Raw genomic sequence first — 21,731 nt, 5'->3', positions numbered from 1 at the left:
TACTTACTATACAGGTCAACAATGTCACACATCATTAGTCCTGGTATAGGGCAGCTCCCCATTTTATGCAGCAAACACAACAAGAGTGATTCCCTACCCTAAGTGAATCTTTAAGCATTCGTGTGCTGGAAACCCTTCCTGGAACAGCTGGATGTCTACATAATGAATTTTCTCTGGGAAATGGTAGTAAAGCTTGGATATATGCAAGCAAACATTCACCACATAAAGTGTGCAGCTGTTTATAATAACAGGGAGAATCTCTAGAGACACCTAACGGCCTCGGGGCTTGAGATGTGAAAGAGCAGGCTGCAAGGTATCTGAAGCTTCCACCCTTAATTTCTGCAGCCCTGTTCCTCACTGGGATGATCCCTGTAAAAGTATCAGTGCCCGTCCACCAGCGGAGCATGCAAGTATTACCTGCGCTTTGCAAAACCTTTTCATTTGCGCCTCTTTGGCTCGTCGCATCAGTGTCTTCTTCCACGTTGGATACTGAGGTTCTTCAGTGAAGCTCAGGAAATGCTGCAGCCACAACACACAAACAAGAATCAAATGACATGAGATGTTTTTAAAAGCCGCTGTCCACCATCTAAACTGCAGCCACAGTTTAGGGCTAGACTACTGCATACTTTCCAGCTATAACCAACAGTGACCCAGCCCCATTACAAGAAGGTACAAAAATAAATACATAAGCCCAAGGTGCCTGGTATGACATCACTGGGGAAAAGACGAGTGAATTGTTATCGCAAAATCGAGAGCAACTTAATGCTCAGAGTCTAAGTCTGGCCGACCCTGCAGCTGCAAGAAGTCTTGACAGAGTGACTCACTCTCCAGTCAAAACTTGTTGTGTAGACAGGACCATGCCCAGAATGCACAATGGAGAGGGTTGTCTTCAGGGCTTTGTGAGGTTCTTGTTAGTCATCCTTTCAGAACACGGATGTCTGCTGCTGTTCTTACAGACCCCCAAGCCAATTGCAGCCTCCTTGAGGGGGAATTCCAAATATTTGTCTGTGGTCCTTTTCCAGATGTGTGTCATAAATTTAGGGCCTAGCACCACCCATCCAAACTGGGGACAGGGAGGAGCTCCATGGATAACAAGGTGCCTACTGGAGCTTCCAACCAGCCACACCACTTGGCCAACTACTTCTGAGACTCTCTTTGTTGATGTGAATTGCTGAGAGTGTGAAAGACTTGTGGCCTGTTGCCAGTGAGATGGAGGAGATGGGGCAATGGGAGGGGTTTGGGGAAGAAAAGGAGAACAAAGATGTGTTGTACAGAGAAACCTGTAGGGTAAGGAAAGATAAAAGGTGGGTAATAGATGTGGAGAAACTTGTGACAGTATAGGGGGAGAAGAGCAAATGATGGGATGCAGATTTTTAAAAAAATATATAAACACAAAAATTAACAGGCTAGAGAGAGAAAAAGAAGGGAGAAGGTGAGCCTGTTGAGTCAGAAAACAACAAAAAAGGGTGAGGGAGAAAAGTGAATGGGGGGGGGGAGAAAAAGAAAAGTGAATGGGGGGGGGAGAAAAAGAAGCAGAGTTAACAGAAGGGTTCTGAGAGATGCGGTGGTGAGAGGAATCCCATGATTTGCTGAAGAGATTATGTTAAAAACCAAAAGAAAATGCTCTTCTGCTGTTAAAAGCAGAGAATTGAATAGTTGGAAAGGACCACAAGGGTGATCTAGTCCAACCCCTTACAATGCAGGAATCTTGCCCAACACAGGGCTCAAACCCATGACACTGAGATTAAAAGTCTTATGCTCTACCAACTGAGCTATCCCAGTTTTGCTATGTTTGGATGTCGTGATGATAACACAGCCCTCCTGAGTTACTTGAAAATGAAAATGGTCCTGAAAGTGGTTTGAGTTGTGCTTGTCTGCTGTGGTGGAATTGAATTTTGGGCTTCTACACTCACAATATATGCTGCAAGATCTTGGCTCGTTGCTTCTTCCTCCTCTTCTTCCTCTTCACTGTCACTGTCAATCTCCAGAGAATCTGTCAAAAAAAGGACAAGAGAAAAATATTTCATTCCAGTGACTTGTGGAATGACGCCATAAATTAAAGGGTGATTTGGGGGCTGGGGGTGGAGTGAAGCTATCTTTTATAGCTAGAGATATCCAAGAGAAGAACTGGTTTTATATAATGAAGTGGGGTTCCTCATCACCAGTTAGTACTGCAGTGGTCTGAGACCCAGAACAAAACTGCTTCATAGAGGCCAGTGGATGCTGGTAGTATAGCCCTTAAGCATTTATGAAGCATTAATAGAACACAGCACGTGCTTCCTGTTTTATGGTCTCCAGAAAGAGGACAAAGGTTAAGAAAGATAACAGGAAAGCACAATATGGGAGGGTTAACTCCCATGTCAAAGAACAGAAACAGGTCTGGTAAGCTATGTGAGTTGGATTAAGCAGGCAATGTGGAGAATGTTGCTGCTGCCGCCGCCGCCACCACCACCTACTTAAACCACCTCATCTTAAGGGATGAGGGTTTATTAGAAGACACTACCATGGAAGTGGACCAGAGTAAACAGCTCTCTGGGCCACAATGAAGGCAACTCTGATCTGCTAACATCCCAAATGCTTCCGTTTCAGAAGCAACAAGCTAAATGTTCAATGTCACAAAGAATAATGTGTTTTAATATGGGATTGCACGGTGGAGAAATCCCATGTGAGCAGGGTGAACATCGCACAGCACACACAAATGGATATGCTACTCAGGAAGCCCTGAAGCCATATGCACATGGTGACAGCTAAGCATGGCCATTGACGCTTAGGTTTAAAATCAAAGGTGGGGGAGCCATTTCAATGGCTCTGATGTTGCTCAGTTTTGCTGAGGTTTCCTCCCATGTTTATGGTCTGCCCCAAACTTTGGGGATAAGGCATATGATATATAAATAAAACAACCTTCTGAGATGGTGCTGAAGCTGCGTTCTTCTATTTTCATATCTGGAAAGTGAAATGAGGCTGATATTGGACTCAGGCGGGATAACTCAAGCTTTTCCAGGGCTGACAAGCAAATCTTTTTCTTTGGGAGATTTCCACACTCTTTCTGTTCTAGTTTGGGGCTCTGAGCAGTTGGCACCTTTCCAGAAAGAAAAGGATCTGTATCAGTTCCTTGAATTCCTGTCACCAGGCTGTCACGTGTCTCTTCTTGGGACTGGCTGCCAGTCCAATTTTCTGGTTCAAGTCTCTCTCTTTTTGGACTGGCCTTATTTCCATCTCTGCCTTCACCTACAACCTCTGAAGCTAAACCAGCCTCAGAAACAGAGTCCCCCAACTTCTTGTCCACCTCCACTAATGGTTGACGATGTGGATGCCAGGATGAGTTCATAGTACAAGAGCCTCCATTTACTCTGGCAGGGAGTAAGCTGTGGCCTTCAGCAGCTGATTTATGAAGTTCTGTAGGTTGACCTGTTGGCAGCTGATCTTCGAAAGACAACAGGTTCTCATCCAGGCTTGGTTGATATGGACCCTTTTCCATCTTATTGTCCTCAGCAGCCAAGTCCAGAGTGCCTTTGTCTGAAGGAATGAGGAGTTTGGAGGAATCCTAGGGAGACAAAAAAGCCAGTTTTCCAAGCAAGCAAGTTGCAAGGTTGTCGCCCATGAGCGTGACAGGAAGTAACATGGAATATGCTACTGGACAGAGTTACTAGGTTAATTATCAGCTAGGGAATTGCCTTGCTAGTCAGCACCAAATGCCTCCAATTCTGAAAAGGCATCCATCCCACTCACCTTACGTGCTGCTCTGACAGAGGTTGTGCTGCTGGGTGTAGTTATGTCCTTGGAGGTAGGACAGTGCAGCATGCAGTAGAAATTACCTAGGAGTAAAATCAAGATAGCTATAATCAGGTAGGGTATGTTGCTTGCATTCACCTGACTTGCCAATAAACATGACTGCCAGGGCAGATTCAGATACCTCAAGGAGAATAAAAGCAAATGGTGCAAATGAATCTTGATACGCACTTGCAGGAAGTAGAGACACAATGCAAAGAAAGGCAGCCAGTTTGGATTTCAGAGAAATCAAACAATGCTCCCGTCTGCACTGACGGCTGTGCCATTCAGGCTAACCAACTGCGTCTTCTCAACTCCACTCACCATCGTCTTCATTGAAGGCGTAATCCCCCAGGCGCAGTGTCGTCTTGCAGCGGTGACACTTGAAACAGCCGCGGTGGAAGAAGCATCCCTCCGCGCTGACTCGCTCCAGGATGTACACACGATCTCCGCAGAAATAGCAGGCATCGCTGCTCCTCACCGAGGAGGTGACAGGGCTCTGCCAAAAGACCAACACCTTTAGGACCACACGTTCCAAGTCATCTTGTGCTTTGGTTTCAAAATACATGGTTCAACCCAATGAGACACATTAACAGATATCCACAAGTTGTTGGACTACAACTCTCATGAACCCTGAGCTCCGGCTGGGATGATGGGAGTTGTAATCCAACAACATCTGGGAGAGCCGCTGGTCCCCCACCCCTGGTAATGGTAACAGCCCTCTGGCCTCTCTGCCTCTGACATCTAGCGATGACCTCACTCCATCCAGAGTGAGATAAACGTATCAGGCAGCATTACATTCCAATGTCTTCCTCCAAGAAAACGGCCTCAACAAGACAATGGCTACAAGGTCCAGCAAGTCGTTCCTTTCCGTCAGATAAGAGGAAGGGCGGGTCTGAGTCTCGAGAGAAGAGAGCTGCCAGGCTCTCTGCCAGTATGTAACTGCAGCAGATGAATGCAATAACAATCTTCGTCTTTTGCCCAGTGACATCTGGCTTCTTCCAGGCCTAACAGCTGCTTCAGCTTGGCTTATGCATGAGAGCTAGCAGCCTGCAGCTTGATACAGGGAGGAACATTTAGCAGCCGCCCTGAGTGTGGGCAAGTGGTCCGCCTTCATAGGCAGCATCCAACCTCCTTGCAACTGTTATTTGCCTCTGGTGTATCCTACCAGCCAGAATTCTGGTGCAACGTTTTGTGTGAAAAGGGAGGAAATCAATGTTTTTTTGAGCACTTAAAAATAAATTTGTGGTGGGCCACAGCAAAGTTCAAATTGGAACTGAGGCAGGGTGGGATTTCCCAAATGACATTTGAGTTCCAATTTTCACAGGCGGAATTTGACCCTTGGGATCAGTCTTTGAACTGCAGTCTTAAAGTTATATTAGTTATCTGGCAGTTGCAGTCAATAAACTGCATGCACTGGATCTCCCATCATGTGTTAAAAGGTCAGAAAATCTACAGAGTCAATAGCAATGACTCAAATAAGGAGGGTTATGGAGTTTCCTTAAATGAAACTCCCTGAAATACACACTGGATTAAAAAATGGAATTTTTCAGAAGCAATGAATTTTCAGAAGCAATGAATTTCCATTCCCAACACTGCTCTGGACCCAGACATATCTAATGTTAATTTCACACATAACCAGATTCCTGCAATGAAGGCATTTCCATGTAGAAATTCACAGGGAACCCAAAATGTAACCATAATGTGTGAAGATGCTGCACTCAAAAGAGTTCCCCTCCCCCCCCCCCCCGTATATTCATGCAATGGGAAACTCCAGATGGCTAAAGCTTCCCGCAGGCAGTGATATACCACACGAGTTTGGTATACTATGATCCACATGCAGATTTCATGTTCATTTTTTCAAGCCAGTACCTTCCATGTGGAATCATCACATATGACATCCTCTAAAACTTGTCTAGTACCAGATGAACCCCTAAGTGCAATGACGGAAGAACTTACCCCAGCCTCTTGCTTGGTCTTTTTGGCTTGGTCATCCACTGCAGAGCTCTCCTGCAATCGAAAATTATGACTTCAGAGCAGCAGAAAAGACAGAAGGCCAAAGACACTTTGCTCCTGCAATAAACGTAACCCCCACTGCCAACCCCCCGTCCTGTGCTTCTTACTAGGGACATCTGAAAATGGGGAGAGCTAAAGTGATCTGGGAAGAGATCATACCAGCTGCCAAAGGGCCAATAGCCAGCACATAAGGCATAAACAAACACACTGCTGGGAATGTCTGGTGATGGGCTAGCAATGGCTGTGGAGAGAGACTCACCAGGGCACGTTTACGTGAGAGAGAGAGACTTTTCTGAAGCTTGCTGAGGAAGAGGATAGCTCCCTTGGTACCACGTGTCGACAGAATCGTTGAACTTTTCTCTTCTGGTTCTGGAAGAGAGAATGCAGTGTTTAGGAACTTGGGAAGCTGCCAGATACTAGTCCATCTAGCTCAGTACTCTACTGTCTACAATGACTGTGGCAGCAGCTTCCCAAGGGTCCCCGAACTACCCGGAGATGCTGCAGATTGAACCTGGAATTGAACCTGGGAAGAGTCCCCAAGGACCAGGCAGAGAGGCCTGGAAACAAGGTTCCCCACTCCCCTTGTGAGGCTTCCCTTGCAGGAAAATCCCCAGGGCTGGGTTCCTTGGGATTCTCTACCTGGAGAGTTCTTGAAGGCATCATAAAACTGGCTCAGGTAGGTGATCAAGCCAAGCCTCTGAGGTTCGGACATCGAAGCCATTTCAGTGCTGGAGAGGACCGGAGGGATCCCTAGCTCTTGCTCTGCCACGTCTAAGGCCAGCTGGTTGTTCCCAATGGGGTCGTTCTGGTTGAGTGTGTTGACGTCTCTAGAGAAGGAAGATACAAAGTCAAGGTGACTGACAGGACTTAGCCCAGACTGAGAGAAACTTTAACCAGACACCTGAAGCAGAAGGTGAAGTGTGTGACGGTTTCTTTAAAAACGATAGCAGCACAACTCCCAGCTCATGACAAGCTGGCTTGTGTGAAGCGGCTGCCATGTGTATTACTGGGCACCAGGAGGCAGTCACACAAATTATGTTTCACTTTAAACAAAACAGGAAAACCACACACAGCACTGCTTCCAGTAATGGGATGTCAGCCAGCAATCTTCCCACCCCTGTTTTAACAACCTTGCTCCCATCTCATGTCACTATGCAAGGACAGGAAGACTCCCTGCTTCTCTTGATCACCAAAAACAGGCACATGAAATGTCGCTGCCATCCTATCTGGCAGGCAAGACTGTGAAGCAACAGACTCCCAGGTTGGGGAGTCTGTGGCTTTGTGGCCATCAACCCCCTGAAACACCCTCTAGGAATTGAGAAACATGCAGAGATGGGGCGGGGCACCTTTGTCAGACTGAAGACCACACTCCCTTCCCACAGCCTGGGTGGAGTGTCCCATGGCAGTGGCAGGCAGGGAGACCAGCAGCAAAAGTGGGTAGAGCAATTAGTGTAAATTCTATCTGTATAGTAGCTGGTTTCTTCACACCTGCACCTCCCTCTCTCTCCTCCATCCAGGTAAGTGAGAGGCCTGATCGGATCTCAAGACACATCCCAGCCAGGCATAGGGACTCAAGGAGGTGCAAAATAAAGGATGTCATGTGGGGAAAGTCCCACAGGAGAGACCTGGAGAGATGTGTTTGCCTCCTGGGCCTGAGGTTCCCCATCCCTGCTCTGTGGCAACATAAACATGAGCAGAGGCATCTTTTAAAGTCACATCTGCCTTTATAGCCACCCTCTCTTTTGCCGTGACTGGTAAGAGGGAGGGAGGAAAGGATGGTTGCTGTGGGGAAGAGGCTAGAGAACTGGTACCTCTCTGGATCAGCAGGGCAAAAGCTACCTGCAGGCCACAAGGTCTTCCCATGCCTGGCCTAGCTTGACCCTGACATCTGAGGCTCAGTGGGCTCCCTTTGGTTCTGAACCTCCAACACAAAGGAAGGCTAGGATGGAAGCGTTCAGCTCTGCTTTTCTGAAGTAGAACTGTATAGAGTAGGAGAGTTCCACTTACAACACGAAGGCAGCAGCACCATGTGGTGATTTCTAGAGGCGGGGTGGGGGATAGATGCTGAGCTTCCCAAAATGGGAGCAAATCACCAGGTCAGTAATGGAGATCTCTAGGCTGACTAGATCTGTGGCTCACACACACACAGCTTTTATTCCAGCATCAAATGGCAACTTGCATGTGTGTGTGTGAGCCACCACAGATCAAATGTCTTGCAAATCTCTGCATATCACTTTGTACACAATACATTTCACTGCAGTCCATTCACACTCTCAGCTGTGTTATAAAGAATTAAGAACTAAAGTGATGTACATGCATATATGGACTAGCCCTTAATTTAGGCCTTTGGGATATACATTGCTGAATGTGTGTGTGTGATTTAGAAAAAAAAGCACTTAGCCACAGAATAAGTTGACCTGCACAACAAATTTAAAATATTTTTTTCTACAAATGGACAGTATAATCACTCTGAAGTAGTGTTTCCTGAGCGGTACAGCAATGGCTAATCGTTATGCCTTTATAAAGTTTGCCTCTAATGTGCCCACAAGCACTCCCTCCCTCCGGCAAGGCTCACTCACAGAAGATCTGGTCGGAAGTGATGTATGAGGGCACACAGGGCCAGGCCACTTTTCCAGGAGGATGTGAAGTCTTCTACCTTGATGCCACGATAATTTGCTGTATTAGTTTGACACCAGCTAAGCAGCTCCTCATAGGCTCTGTTGGAATCTGGAGAAGGGTGGATGGAGGGTGACGGAGAGGAGAGAGAAAGAGCAAACCAAGCTAAGGGTACATGAAAGAGAGACCCTTGGTCCAGTTCCCAAGATGCACCTAGGGACAAGCAGGGATTGGGAACCTTTGGGCCCAATCTTCTTCCACCCCCTCCCCCGGGGGCTAACTCTAATCATATGATGTCATGATGGCATCAGGTGACTTGATAGGTAGGCAGTCCAACCCATCTAGCCAAGCTGACCCACAGGAAAGGGGTTGGCAAAGCAGCACCCAGCAGGACTGAACCCTCCACTCACCATTCCCTGCTTGGGCTACACTTGTGAAGCAACACCCAGCTGGATTGAAAAACACCTCCCACCACTAACATCACCCAGTGACATCAGATGATAGACAGGTGGGCATGGGTTGGGAGGGGAAATGGCCTCATGAGTCCAACTGGACCCCCTGGCAGACCAAGATTAGCCTGTGGGCCAGCGGTTTAATAGGAATTAATAGGATTTCTGTAATGCACAGTACCTAGTCTGGCAGCATATCGGGGTTTATTGTCTGAACTTTCCCTCCTCCATCAGAGCTCAGAAAAGGGGAAAAGCCTAACACATAGCTACCAACAGAGATGAGACTGTGTATGTGCTACTTTAGAATTAGAGCAGACTGCTGTACTCCAAGTCCAGCTAAATAGGGAGCTTCAGCCAGCTTTTATGCTGACAAAATGTGACTGCTTTGCCTAAACCACAGCTCTGTTGCGATATGAAGTATAACCACCAAAGTATACTTTGCTTCCATCAAAAGCAGTACAGCACAGGGCTAGCCTGGCACCACTGACCCTACTCTGATGCCACACAGGAACCCACAACAATCACATTGCCATCATCTGCACTGCTGATTTACACATCAGCATGGAATAGACTTGTAACAACATCCTTAGCTTGGAATCCATCAACGCACAGCCTAAAAGCTGAGTGGAAGTGAATCAGAGAAGTCTTCCTAGTAGCTAGCACTCCTTTTCTAACCAGGGTGACAGTGAACGGGCAGGTCACATTATCTCCCCACCTCCCAAAACACACACTTATTTGCTAACCATCACAAGGCCTATTCCATAAGCAGAGCAAGGCCAAGGGGAACAGACTGGGCTATGGAAAACAATGACAGTGTGGGAGGAAACATGAGAAAACACAGAGAAGAAACGAGAGCTGTAATTTAAAGAGGGAAGGGAGAGCCAGAGGGACAGAGAAATGCACACACACGTAAGAGAAGGCAGAAAAACAGTTCAAGAAATGAAGAGCTATCGGTGGCATTTTTAGTTTATTTCATAGACAGCCGGAAAGGAAAATGCTACAGCTGGAGCAAAATGTAATAGATAAACACCCTCTCCATTGTTTAAGAACTGGGCAGCAGGTGATTTTTTCCCCACAGAAGTGATAGTTTGGGAGTGAGAGATTGTGACAAATGTGTTTTTCTCCTGGGAGATGAATAGAGGGTGCCTATGCAGTAGGCAGAAATGTTTCGGCCTTGTTAGTTTGTTGGGAGGCAGAAGTTTTTACACCCAAGTTTACACCAGAATAAAAGGGAATTTCACTGTGGAAAGATTTGGACCATCTTTTTCCTGGGGACCTTGGCATGCCTGCAGTGAGGCAAAAATACGGCAAGGCCTTAGTTCTGGGCTTCTTGCTAACCAAGAGGCAAACCAGCCCCAAGACAAGCCAGCCATGTTGCTAACCAAGTTACAGTCCAGAGTCAACTGGCTGGCTGACTATAACAGACCAAAGTTTCCTCAACCCTATTAAGACAACTGGATTCTGCTACTCTATTACTAAGGTGTATGCTGTGTGCTTGTGGATCATGGGAATATTGCCCAAAATGCAGGTGTATTCCCAGGAATTTTTCCCCCCAAAGGAATATCCTGAACCAGTTTCCTTCTGGGGTAACAAAATTGAAGCACTTCCAGAAGTGGAACCGTAGAGAATGGGTGGAGGGAGAAAAGGAATTGCAAAAAGGACTGAGATCAGAGAACAAAAACTCAGCCAAAAAAAAAAAAATCTCCTATATACTAGTAACAATCTGCTGACATTGACTTGTAGACTCTATGCACTATGCCAGAACACTTGAAAGTAGTCAGCCTTAACACTGATTCCTCTCTCCTAAGAAAACCTGCCTTCAGAGACTATATTGCAAATTACAGACCATTGAGCAAAGCCAGACAAACATCTGTCTGGGATGCTACAGGCAGTGGGTCTCTTGTTCCAGACTCAACTGAGTCTCTCCCAATTTTATGTTTAATCTATGTGCAGAGCGGTGTGGATTCTGCACATGCAGAACTGAGTATCTCCAGATTCTCAAGCCTCATTATTTCAAAACAGGACATTTCTATCCTTTATGGAGACAAAGGAAGGTTTGAAAAATGTGTCAGCAATGTCTGGATGGGAAGAGCTGTTCAACAGTGGAACAGACTACCTTGGAAGGCAGTAGAAGTTTTAAAACAGAGGTTGGATGACCATCTGTCAGGGATTCTGGATACAATGTGATTCCTACACTGCAGGGATCTGGAAGAGATGACTAGAACTGGACTTCAGGGGGGCAGGAGGTAGATTGGTGCCTTGCCCATAACTAGCAAAAGTGGAACTCGCAAAACAACTAAATACATACACGTTGCTTCATTTTCTTAATACATAAGAAGCCACCCTATTCAGCTTTCATTGTCACAGAATCTCGGTTTGTTTTGTTTTTAGCAAAGGCAACATTGCCTTGTCTATGGAGAACCAGGAACAGTCTGTTAGAGTGAATGCTTGGGATCATTTTTCCACATCCCAGTCTGAGAGACAGCAATATTGACCCAGATATTTGCTGCTTGGGGGTAAAGCAGAGTCCTAGGGAAGGAACAGCAAGCAGAGAGGTCATATGGGTAGAAAAACAGAAGAGGAGGATCTGCACTTTGCTGCAGAGAAATCCAATTCATCTAAAGGGAGAGCAGCGAGTATGAACAAGTGTGGAGGGGTCTGGTACTGGTTTTCAGGTGGATCCATGCAACCAGTAGCCAGGGGAGAACATGACCCAGACTTGCCTTTGCTGACTATCTCAGGGCTGCCATGATTTCTTCCTTTCTTCATATCCATTTCAATTTCTCCCGTCACATACAGATTACGAACCTGGAAGCAGGTGCACCCAGTTATTTATTTCCTATCACTGACCACAGCTTGGATCCAGAAGAAGACCCAGCTAATTCCCCCAGGTCTGCAGCTGCCCAAACGCTTCCTGTGTGGCCCTTAGCATCCCAGCTTGGAAAACACACCACACCCCACTACTCAGAAAAGAACAGCCTTCAGTGCCAGAACAGCACAAAAGGATGTCTTGCAAGGGAGTGTCTTCTCCAAGCCCCATTGCCAGCGTTCTTATACATTTCTGTTACTTTCAGAACATGGCTCAGGGACGTGGCATGGTGCCAGTGTTTAAAAGCTGCAAAGAAGAGTGAATGAGGCAAAGAGAATCATCAGAAAACTGACAAGGAAAAGGAGAAGATATTGTGTTCTTCACCACCACCCTATATGTATAGCAATACCTGAGAGGCCTTGATGGCTTGGAGGTTGATGTTTGGGTACCGCGTAGTGGGATCAATGCTGTACTGGCTGATGTTCTTGTTGGTGTTGTCAGGTGAGGTCTGCGACAGCTGCTGATATATGCTCTCCCTGCATGGAAATTAAGCAGGAATGTCCCCCTCTTAGTTCCTTAGCACCAAGATACATTGTGTACATGGCACTCACAGCATTCAGGAGCCTTCAGGCAAAAGAGGAAGATCGACATGCTCTCACCCTTCTCATCTTCACAGCAGTCCCTCCTCACCCCTTGCCTGGGTCTGTGGCGTGAGCAGCATCAACAAGTTCTCCTGCGCTCTCAGATTCCCACTACATCAGACAGTTACACCCATTCCTGTCCCCCATTCCATGCTCCAGGTCAGTCACACACAGCCTTGCAATCTCCTAGATGATGCCGGGAACTTCCTGAGGTTGGGCAGCAGAACAGGAAGGGGCTCCACCATCTCACTCACTTGCCTTTGTACAGTTCCTGGTGTCTTATGGCTACCAGGCTAGTGCTTAAAAGACTGAACAAGAGAGCATGAAGCAGAAGACCCTTCAAAAAAGAATGTCTATGTGAGAGAAAATTGCCCAAGACTCTGAAGTGCTACTTCTAGACAAAATAGGCAGTCCTGGCTCACTGTAGCAATATCTCTCCTCCCTACATTGAACGCATAACCTGGAACATCTATAGACCTCAAGATGCCACCACCATCGCCAGTCACCCCGCCATCACTGTGGGCAGAGAATGCCCCTTCTCAGAGTGCTCACCTCTCAGCCAGCACATCCAAAGGGGGCATCCCCGAGGCCCATCTTTTCACCATCCAGGCAGCATCGAAAGCTGCCAGGAACCCTCTGCCCACACCAGTGCCCAAAGGCCAGAATGGCTGGGAAACAAAAAGAGAGAGAAAGAACAAAGAGATGTTTTGGGGTCTCTTAGCAAAATGAGTCAATGAGATATAGCAGACGTTGGCCAGCAGCTCAGCTGCATCAAAAACACAGCAGGAAATTGGGATTCCAGGGTGATTCTGGCAGTCATGGTTAATTCACAGCAGCCCCTCTGTGTGCTGCATGTTGTTTTGGCAAATGTTTACACTAAATGGGGGCCCACTCCCCACTCACACCAAGTGTCAGCTGGCTAGCTCTGTTTTGCCAGATAAAGGGGGCTGCATAGTGAAGTGAATTAGTGCAAAGGATAAAGTGCTAGATCAGAGACAGCAGGTTTCCCAGATGTTGGATGAGCCCTCCAAGCTAGACAAACAGAAGGGCAGGGTTATTTAAAAAACAAAAACAAACAAACAAAAAACCCAATGCATATGGTCCCCAGCCAAAGGTTAGCTTCAGGCCTCACAAAATCCAGGAGCAGATTTGCCTTCAAGCCCAGATAGTCAAGTAACATGGCTCCCTGCTAAGTCCAGGTGAAAGACAGTCTGTCTGAGAAACATGCAGATTTAAAACAAGATAGCAGGTTGCTTAACTCCCACCCTTTAAAGAACATTTCAGCTTTCAACACATTTTCTGCAACGGTTCCCATCACAATGCATAGAAGAGGAAAGTGGTTTTTTTCTAATCCGTACAGCATTATTTACTGTAATGCAAGTTTATAAACACTCATAGAAATCAATGGGAATGAAAGCTTAGCCAGTGTCAGAAAAATCCCAAAGTAAAGCTCCCATGTAACACAGTTACAACAAACTTCACACAAATTGTTTAAACCTACATTTCCCAACTGACAGCAATTTTTCAAGATGAGGAATCTTTTAACGAAACCCTCTCCAGTTCTGAACCAGTAATAATAATAAAAAAAACCAGCATGAGGCAAAGGACCCCCAGACGGTTAAGTCCAGTCAAAGGCAACTATGAGGTTGCAGCACTCATTTCACTTTCAGGGCAAGGGAATTGGCGTTTGTCCACAGACAGCTTTCAGGCTCATGTGGCTGGCATGACTAAACCGCTTCTGGCGCAACGGAACACCGTGACAGAAACCAGAGTGCATGGAAACGCCGTTTACCTTCCCGCTGCAGCGGTACCTATTTATCTACTTGCACTGGTGTGCTTTTGAATTGCTAGGTTGGCAGGAGCTGGGACAGAGCAACGGGAGCTCACCCCATTGCACGGATTCGAACAGCCAACCTTCCGATCAGCAAGCCCAAGAGGCTCAGTGGTTTAGACCACAGCACCACCCGCTCCCCACTGAACCAGTACAATTTCAAGGCAGTGTGCCATGTGATTTTTCTGAACAAGTAGGTCAGTTCATATGGAAAGATAAGTGAATGAGAACTGCAATCAAGGATGGCTGAGCTGCACCACCACCACACCCACTCTTCCACTGTGAAAAGGACTCTGTCCATATGCTTGTTGTGGTCTCATTATGGGGACACTTACCTCCACCAGGCAGTCCCCCACCAATCCAATGAGCAGCTTGGCGCCATTGCAGTCACGCACCAGAGCTGCGTTGTCTGAGCGGCTCATGCAGGTGAAGTCGAACATGTCAACATCTGGGCGGCTGCGGTGGTTCAGTGCAAACTGTAAATCAGGCAGCTGGTAATTGGTGGAGAAGTTGGCAGCTTCCTTGGCATAAGCAAGAAGAGCTTCTTGGTTCACATTCTCTGGAGACAGCAGGCTCTCTATGTCTGACTTGTCCTAGAAATGAATGGAGACCAAGATATCTTCCATAGCAATAGTAAAAAAATCTTGTTGGAATGTGGCAGAGTTCAAGATTACGGGTGTGTCAATCAGCTCTTGGCCTGGCAGGATCTTTCACCTCCAAAGCATGTAAATTCAAAAGATGGTTTGGGGTCACCATCCCCTCCCACATGGTACTTGCAGGAGCTTCAGTCTCTATACGTACATTTAAGATAACTCCTTTTTTCAGCAGGCTCTGCTTCTTGGCTGTCATGACGAAGTAATGAGTGTCGTCTTTATAGTAGACAATGTTTTCCAAGTCAATGCCTATAATTGTTCAAACACAAGCAGAAGGTTAAAGGCTGGGGGCTGTTTTCAGCCTAGCACTACGTGAAGCTTCCATCAGTGCAAGGACTTCTGCTTGGGCAAAGGAATGTTCTTCTGCCCTCTTCTCCCCCCGTCAGTGGCGTAGCGTGGGGGTGCAGGGGGGGCCAGCCGCACCGGGCGCAACATCTGGGGGGGCGCGCACTCGCACTCGAGTGCTAAAATCCACGGGTTGGGCGCAAATTACTTGCCTTGCCCCGGGTACTGACAACCCACGCTACGCAACTGCCCCTAAATCTGTTCCAGGGGTTCCCCCAACACTCTGGTGTAGATTTGGGGGAACACAGGACACACACAGCAGGAAGAAGAGGAGGGAATTTCCATTGTACAAGAGGAAAGCCTTCTGATGATGTAACATGGTACTTTGTACTACCAGATTTTAGAAGACATCTGAAGGCAGCCCTGTTTAGGGAAGCTTTTAATGTTTAATAGGTTATTGTATTTTAATGTTCCGTTGGAAGCCGCCCAGCGTGGCTGGTGAAACCCAGCCAGATGGGCGGGGTATAAATATATTATTATTAATTATTATTATTATTATTATTATTATTATTATTTACATGTAAGATGGCTTACATGGATTTAAATTCATGGAAGGCTATCAATAGCTACTAGTCATGATAGCTGCATGTTGCTTTCAAGACCAGAGGCAGCGTGTCTCTGAATACTAATTGCTGGGGAAACACAGTCGGGGAGGCTGGCCATTGCCCTCATGATCGGTTTGCAGACTTCCCAAAGGCATCTGGTTGGCCACTGTAAGAAAGCAGGATTTTTGACAAAGCAGGTCTTTGGTTTGATCCAAGAGAGCTTTTCCTTTGTGCTTACAGAGCTTTATATAGTTGGCACTTGAGGAAACAAATATCCTATCTGCCAAAAATCCCGTGCCAAGAAAGCCTGATTTGTTAAACTACCCAAACAAGCAGATTTACATAATTTATTCAGCTTCTATTGGAATGTATCCAAAATGGCAAGGATCCAGGACTGGTCAAAAAGGTATATGAAACAGGTTGACCCTTTTCCATTTGCTGTGTGGGCTTCCCCGTTTTCTCTCACTGCAAACTACGGAATGACACAGATTTTATTGAAGGCACAAGGGGAAAGTGTCATTAACTGTAAGTAAGAAGCATCCGGCCCAGACCTGTTTTGTTGTAGAGGTTTTGGAAGAATTTCTGGTTGTAGATGCGAGCCACGCCGCTGATCTCGGCCACTTCCACCTCAGCCCTGCTGTGGTGATTAACAAAGTTGGTGGTAATGCCAATGGCCAGTTTCCCACGGGTCTCCTTCCGCTTAAAGCCTGGAGATAAACACACAAGGAAAGGGAAGGCTTGGCAGTTTGTGAAAGAACTAGGGAAAGGATAGAAGAACAGAACATGGGGCCTGTTCCCTCGTCTGAAATATGGTAACACCCCAAAAGTGTCCAGACTAGCCACTCTATTTCTAGTAGCGGAGTAGCAAACACCAAGCCCCAGCTCCATTGAATATCAAGATCTCTGATGAGTTGCATGGGATTTACCAGCTCTCAAGGTGACACCATGAGGAATTCTGATTGAACGTTGAGAGAAAGCTCAGCACCATGGCAGGACGGCAATTGTACTCATCTATTACGATCTGAAATGCTAGGAGCATTTCACAAAAGCCGAATTGGGTCTCTCTGTTTGGGGAATTGTTGGTAGGGCTTGAAAAATACTGCAGCACTCCTATAAAGGTGTGGGAAATGAAAGGAGAGGGGCAAGGAAATGCTGGAGTGGAGTGGCAGGTCAGCTCTGAAAATGGTCTGGGCAAGCCCCAGTAAAAGCTGCCACCAGAGCAAGCTTCCTGGTGCCAAAGCGTCTACAGAGATTGTTCCCTCTCCCTTTGCTTTTCATCTCCTCTCCTGCCCCAAGGCAAGATGCCTTTCAGATTTTTTTATGACCCAAGCTATTATCAATGGTTGGCGTTGTGGTAGGCTGGGCAGCTGCTCTTGCCGATGCACCTAAAGCCCTCCTGAGGAGCCCTTGATTTGGTATTGAGGGAGATCAGGAGAAGCAGAGCAGACGAAAGCAAAACTTTAAGTCGGGAAAAAAAATGTCCAGTAGCACCTTAGAGACCAACTAAGTTGGTTCTGGGTAAAAGCTTTCGTGTGCATGCACATGAAAGCTTATACCCAGAACCAACTTAGTTGGTCTCTAAGGTGCTACTGGACATTATTTATTTATTTATTTCGACTGCGTCAGACCAACACGGCTACCTACCTGAATCCAAAACCTTAAGTGTCAAACATATGGTCTCTAGGCCAACTCCCCAAGTGACAAAATGAAAAACAGTATATCAATTTAAACAAAAAAAAATTTTCCTTCCAGCAGCACCTTAAAGACCAACTAAGTTAGTTCTTGGTATGAGCTTTCGTGTGCATGCACACTTATATCAATTTATATATCAATTTAGACACACAAAAAGAGGCAATTTCAGTTAACTCTACTTCACTCAACTTGCAGATTCCAGGGCAAATATTAAAACTGTACAAACATTTCCCCAAACAACCAAAAATATAGGAAGCAGGGCTCCCCTGAATTCTGAGTGTCATAAAAGCTGAGGTTTGGGGAAGTGTCTACCATCCCCAAAATCTGCAATAATGCTTTGGCCTTTCACTTGGCTAGGCACCATATCTACAAACTGGACTGCATCTGCATTGAGTTGCCCTGTTTGTTCCTAGAAAACTTGTAGCTTTGCCCTTTATTCTATCTGCTGGAGGTGCTCAGTACACAGGAAGGGGGGAACCTGCTCATCACAAGGCCAGAGGCACAGGTTTCCTCCAGTGTTGAGGAGAGATGCTATTAGAGGCCTAAGGAGCTGTTGATAAGACACCTGGAGCATCAAAAAAAACCCCGAAGTAAAATTCTCCCACAACCTTAACTAGAGGTCTTAAAGGGCTGCTTACCTTCTGGCACAAACCTGCCACCACCGGCAGAGATGAGGACGTCAAATTCACACTGGTTCAGAAGACACGAAGGAGGATTTAGGATGGCTCTCCAGCCACTGACTGTAATAACAGAGGATGGAATCATCAGGATCCCTGCTGCAAAGACTGTCAAATCCACCAGACCCTTCCCCAGACTTGCATGTTTATAAAGAAAGCAGGAACAAAGCAGGAGAAACTGCAGGTCTCTGTCTCAAAACCAACCCAATCCTGTCTTGGAATGTGTTAAGGGCACCATAATGTCCTGTCTGAAACTCAAGAACTGCATTTGTTCACAATTTTGGAGATGGGATGGGATTGCCTTTGTGGAGGGACCCGTAGCCAACAGGACACCCATGAAAATGTAACAGCTTGACCAAGACATGCCTCAGAGCCATGCGTTGCGAGTGATGTGAGAGACCATGAGCATTTTTTTGGCAGGGTGTGTTTAATGGCTTGGTTTCTTTCTGGTTTTGCTTCTATGGCAAAGTAGGGGGGAAATGAACATTTTAAAGTGGAGGCAGAACAGAAAATAAACTCATCCATGAAACAGTTTTTCACTATGACGTCCTGAGCTACCTTCTCACCTGCAGAAACAAGGGGTGTGGATTGGTGCATTGCCCTTAAGAACTCCAAAGGCGTGGGACTTTTGTCATTCTTACCTTGTCCATCTGAATTTGCTGCAGGTGGGATGAGCCCCTTAAACTGCACATTGATGTGAACCTGAACCCCCAAGAGTAAGGCAACTTTCAGCAGGATCAGCTGCAGCTGACGGATGCCTGCAAGACGGAGAAGGAGAGGATTAGCAGAGTTGGCCCAATTAAACAAACAAACAAGCCCATCTGTGCCCATTTCAAAGTTTCCCTCAGGCAAGCACTGCCTTAAACCCCAGCTCCACCTTCCAGCCACCTCTTCTTCCAATTTCAGAAAGAAGCCTGTTCCATGATTTCCCTGTCATGGGGTTGGAAAATCATGGCCTTCCCCAGCTTCAACAAGAGGGATACTGAGTCCCAAAGAGCTATCGAATATGGCACCATGGAGCGTTTTCTAGATGCAGGTTGGGGGGGAGGAGTGTGCAACAAGCTAAACTCCAATAAGCCAATAGTGTTAAAGTGAAAGCAAAGCCCAAAAGACAGGAATGATCATTAAAGTCAGCTAATTCCTCTGCCACACCGGCAATTTGACCGATTTATTTACTTACACAATTTATTACCGTATTTTTCGCTCTATAGGACGCACTTTTTCCCCTCCAAAAATTGAGGGGAAATGTGTGTGTGTCCTATGGAGCGAATGCAGGCTCCTTGGCTTCAGCGATAGCAACGCTAAGCCTCCGAAGCGCAGAGGGAGCACTCCCTCCGTACTCCAAAGGCTTCATGTTGCTTTCGCTGAAGCCTGGAGAGCCAGAGGCGTTGGTGCACACCGACCCCTCTCGCTCTCCAGGCTTCAGGGATAGCCGCACGTAGCCCCTCCAGCAGGGAGAAGCTGCACGGGGCTATGGTTTCTTTAGCCCCCCGCAGCTTCTCCCAGGAGGGAGAGGTTGCGTGGGGCTAAAGAGGAAGCCAAAGCAGCCAGTGGGATCCATCCCGCTGGCTGCCTTGGCTTGTGACATAGCCGCACGCAGCCCCTCCGGCAGGGAGAGGTTACGCACATCCTGTACGCTGCTCTTTGGGGCTGGGGGGGAAATAAGATTTCCCCCCTTGATTTCCCCCCCTAAAAACTGGGTGTGCCCTATGGTCCGGTGTGCCCTATGGAGCGAAAAATACGGTAATTTATTTGAAACACTGATCCAATGCTGTTCTTTCTGAATTGGTACCACCTTGATGTACAGTTACTTTCTTGAGATGTACAGTTTAATTTGGGTACCCATTGCAGTTCCCTCAATGAAACACAATCCTCCTTATGAGACACACCATAGAATCGTAGAGCTGCAAAGGACCATGAGGGTCAATTAGTCCAACCCCCTGCAATGCAGGAATCTTTTTGCTCCATGTGGGGCTCGAACTCACAACCCTGAGATTAAAGCCTCATGTTCCATCGACTGAGCTATCTAGTAAGAACCAATTCCTGAGAATGCCCTTTCAAAAGCAGAAATGCTACATTTTGCAGTAAATGTTCAGTTTACATAGGGATGCTGGACCTTTAAATGCACTTTTTCAGTAAACACTTTCTAGACAAAGCCATTTATTTATTTAGTTAGTTAGTTAGTTAGTTTTATTCTTATTCCAACCTACCCACTCCCACCACTACTAGCTCCCATTAGCTGGTAACGCTGGTTTCTCGCCACTGTTCCATAATGTTGGAGATCCTTTCCCTGCCCTGGTCCATTCTGCATTACTTACTGATGTGATCCAAGGATCCTGTGCAGAAGTGGCCATAGAATTTCTTAGCTCCCAGAGCCCGCAGGTCTTGGATGCTGAAAGGCCAAAGGTGCAGCACATTGTTCCGTGAAAAGGAGTCTCTCTTCTCCACCACCACCACGTGGGCTCCAAGGAAGGCCAGTTCAATCGCTGAGCGGAGGCCGCAAGGGCCTGCCCCAATAATCAGGCACTGGAAAAAGAATTATCACCGGGTGGTAAGTTTATAAAATGGTGCCATAAAGGAGACAGTCCTTACACTTGGAAGCTGCCGTGGCCGCAGCCTCTGGAGTGGGCAGGTAACATACAATCCATAAGAGTGACTGTGAGCTTGGCATTGTGTCAAAAGAGCAGGCGGGCACAATGCTGCTTTTCAGAGGCAAAGGAAGACCCAGGAGCCTCTGCAGCAGGCATGTCCAAAGTCCAACTCAGGGGCCTAATCCGGCCTGCCAGTTGGTTTAATCTGGCCCCTGTAGCAGCTTACTTCCTGAGTGACCTAAAAAAAGGTTAACAACTTCAGTCCTAAAAAAAAGGTTAACAACTTTGGTTGGGCCTTTGGTCAACCCTCACGGCCCTTCACTTCATCAAATCTGGCCCTCTTTGAAAAAAGTTTGGACACCACTGCTCTGCAGTTAACTGTTTTTTGCCATTACCGTGGTCTTGTCCTCTCACTACTATAAACACCTTCTTCAGGGATTTTTTTTAAAAAAAACCTGTTTTAGCACGGAACTTAAGTATGGCGAACCCACACAGAGTGACTTGTCTCAGTCTCCTTCAGCAAAGCAGCCGTTCAATCACATGAGTGGACAGTCAGAATTTGAATCATGCTTTGTTGCAACAGATCCAGCCATACGGGAAGTTCTTAAACATCCACCAATATTTTTTGCAACAGATGTTTACACTCTAAACCACCTAAGGCCCGATGCTGCCCATCTTGCCTGTACACCCCAACAAGTCACTGCAGATCCAAACATTATTTTTGCAGGGCATTCCGAGATCTGCTACATACTTCTGAGCCCTACTCTCAGAGCGTACGTTTAAGGCTTATCTTGTCAATCGCCTCAAGCTGAACTGCTTAGCCTCCGTTCAAAGGCAGTTTGAGTCCGTATATGGGGTTGGAATGAAGGCAGCCCTTGCTCCATAGAGCAGAAACTCACACACCAGCACCAAGCATCCTTGGGCAGCTGCCAAAGGTCAACCCCATTCCTGCCAGTGGTTCCCCCCTTAAAAAGAAATTCAGCCTGATGCTCCTAGCCGAGTCTAGCCACAAAATGGCAATCTCCCACAAGATGGCATAGCTTTGTTCCAGGACAGGGCATTGTGGGAAATTCAACCAAGCATCCCTAGCTGCCCGGC

General features: G+C 46.8%; 1 protein-coding gene across 3 annotated transcripts in view; it reads right to left on the bottom strand.

Annotated features, from left to right (window-relative positions):
• MICAL1 (microtubule associated monooxygenase, calponin and LIM domain containing 1) overlaps nucleotides 1-21,731 on the bottom strand; it is a 44,768-nt gene that overhangs the window by 4,742 nt on the left and 18,295 nt on the right. For all 3 annotated transcript variants that reach the window (XM_053392902.1, XM_053392901.1, XM_053392903.1), the window contains exons 3-20: nucleotides 20,361-20,568; nucleotides 18,684-18,800; nucleotides 18,004-18,105; nucleotides 16,225-16,380; nucleotides 14,932-15,032; nucleotides 14,466-14,723; nucleotides 12,852-12,967; nucleotides 12,068-12,194; nucleotides 11,573-11,657; nucleotides 8,364-8,511; nucleotides 6,424-6,611; nucleotides 6,044-6,153; nucleotides 5,728-5,778; nucleotides 4,093-4,267; nucleotides 3,730-3,815; nucleotides 2,902-3,544; nucleotides 1,914-1,993; nucleotides 418-519 (exon numbers count right to left, since the gene is read on the bottom strand). In XM_053392902.1, coding sequence (XP_053248877.1) covers nucleotides 418-519; nucleotides 1,914-1,993; nucleotides 2,902-3,544; nucleotides 3,730-3,815; nucleotides 4,093-4,267; nucleotides 5,728-5,778; nucleotides 6,044-6,153; nucleotides 6,424-6,611; nucleotides 8,364-8,511; nucleotides 11,573-11,657; nucleotides 12,068-12,194; nucleotides 12,852-12,967; nucleotides 14,466-14,723; nucleotides 14,932-15,032; nucleotides 16,225-16,380; nucleotides 18,004-18,105; nucleotides 18,684-18,800; nucleotides 20,361-20,568 — 2,853 coding nt within the window. The remainder of the gene's footprint in view (nucleotides 1-417; nucleotides 520-1,913; nucleotides 1,994-2,901; nucleotides 3,545-3,729; nucleotides 3,816-4,092; nucleotides 4,268-5,727; nucleotides 5,779-6,043; nucleotides 6,154-6,423; nucleotides 6,612-8,363; nucleotides 8,512-11,572; nucleotides 11,658-12,067; nucleotides 12,195-12,851; nucleotides 12,968-14,465; nucleotides 14,724-14,931; nucleotides 15,033-16,224; nucleotides 16,381-18,003; nucleotides 18,106-18,683; nucleotides 18,801-20,360; nucleotides 20,569-21,731) is intronic.

The sequence above is a fragment of the Podarcis raffonei genome, chromosome 6 (genome assembly GCF_027172205.1).
Source record: "Podarcis raffonei isolate rPodRaf1 chromosome 6, rPodRaf1.pri, whole genome shotgun sequence".
Taxonomy (NCBI): Eukaryota; Metazoa; Chordata; class Lepidosauria; order Squamata; family Lacertidae; genus Podarcis; species Podarcis raffonei.
The sequence above is the reverse complement of the archived record's forward strand: the minus strand, read 5'-3'. Positions and strand labels throughout refer to the sequence as shown.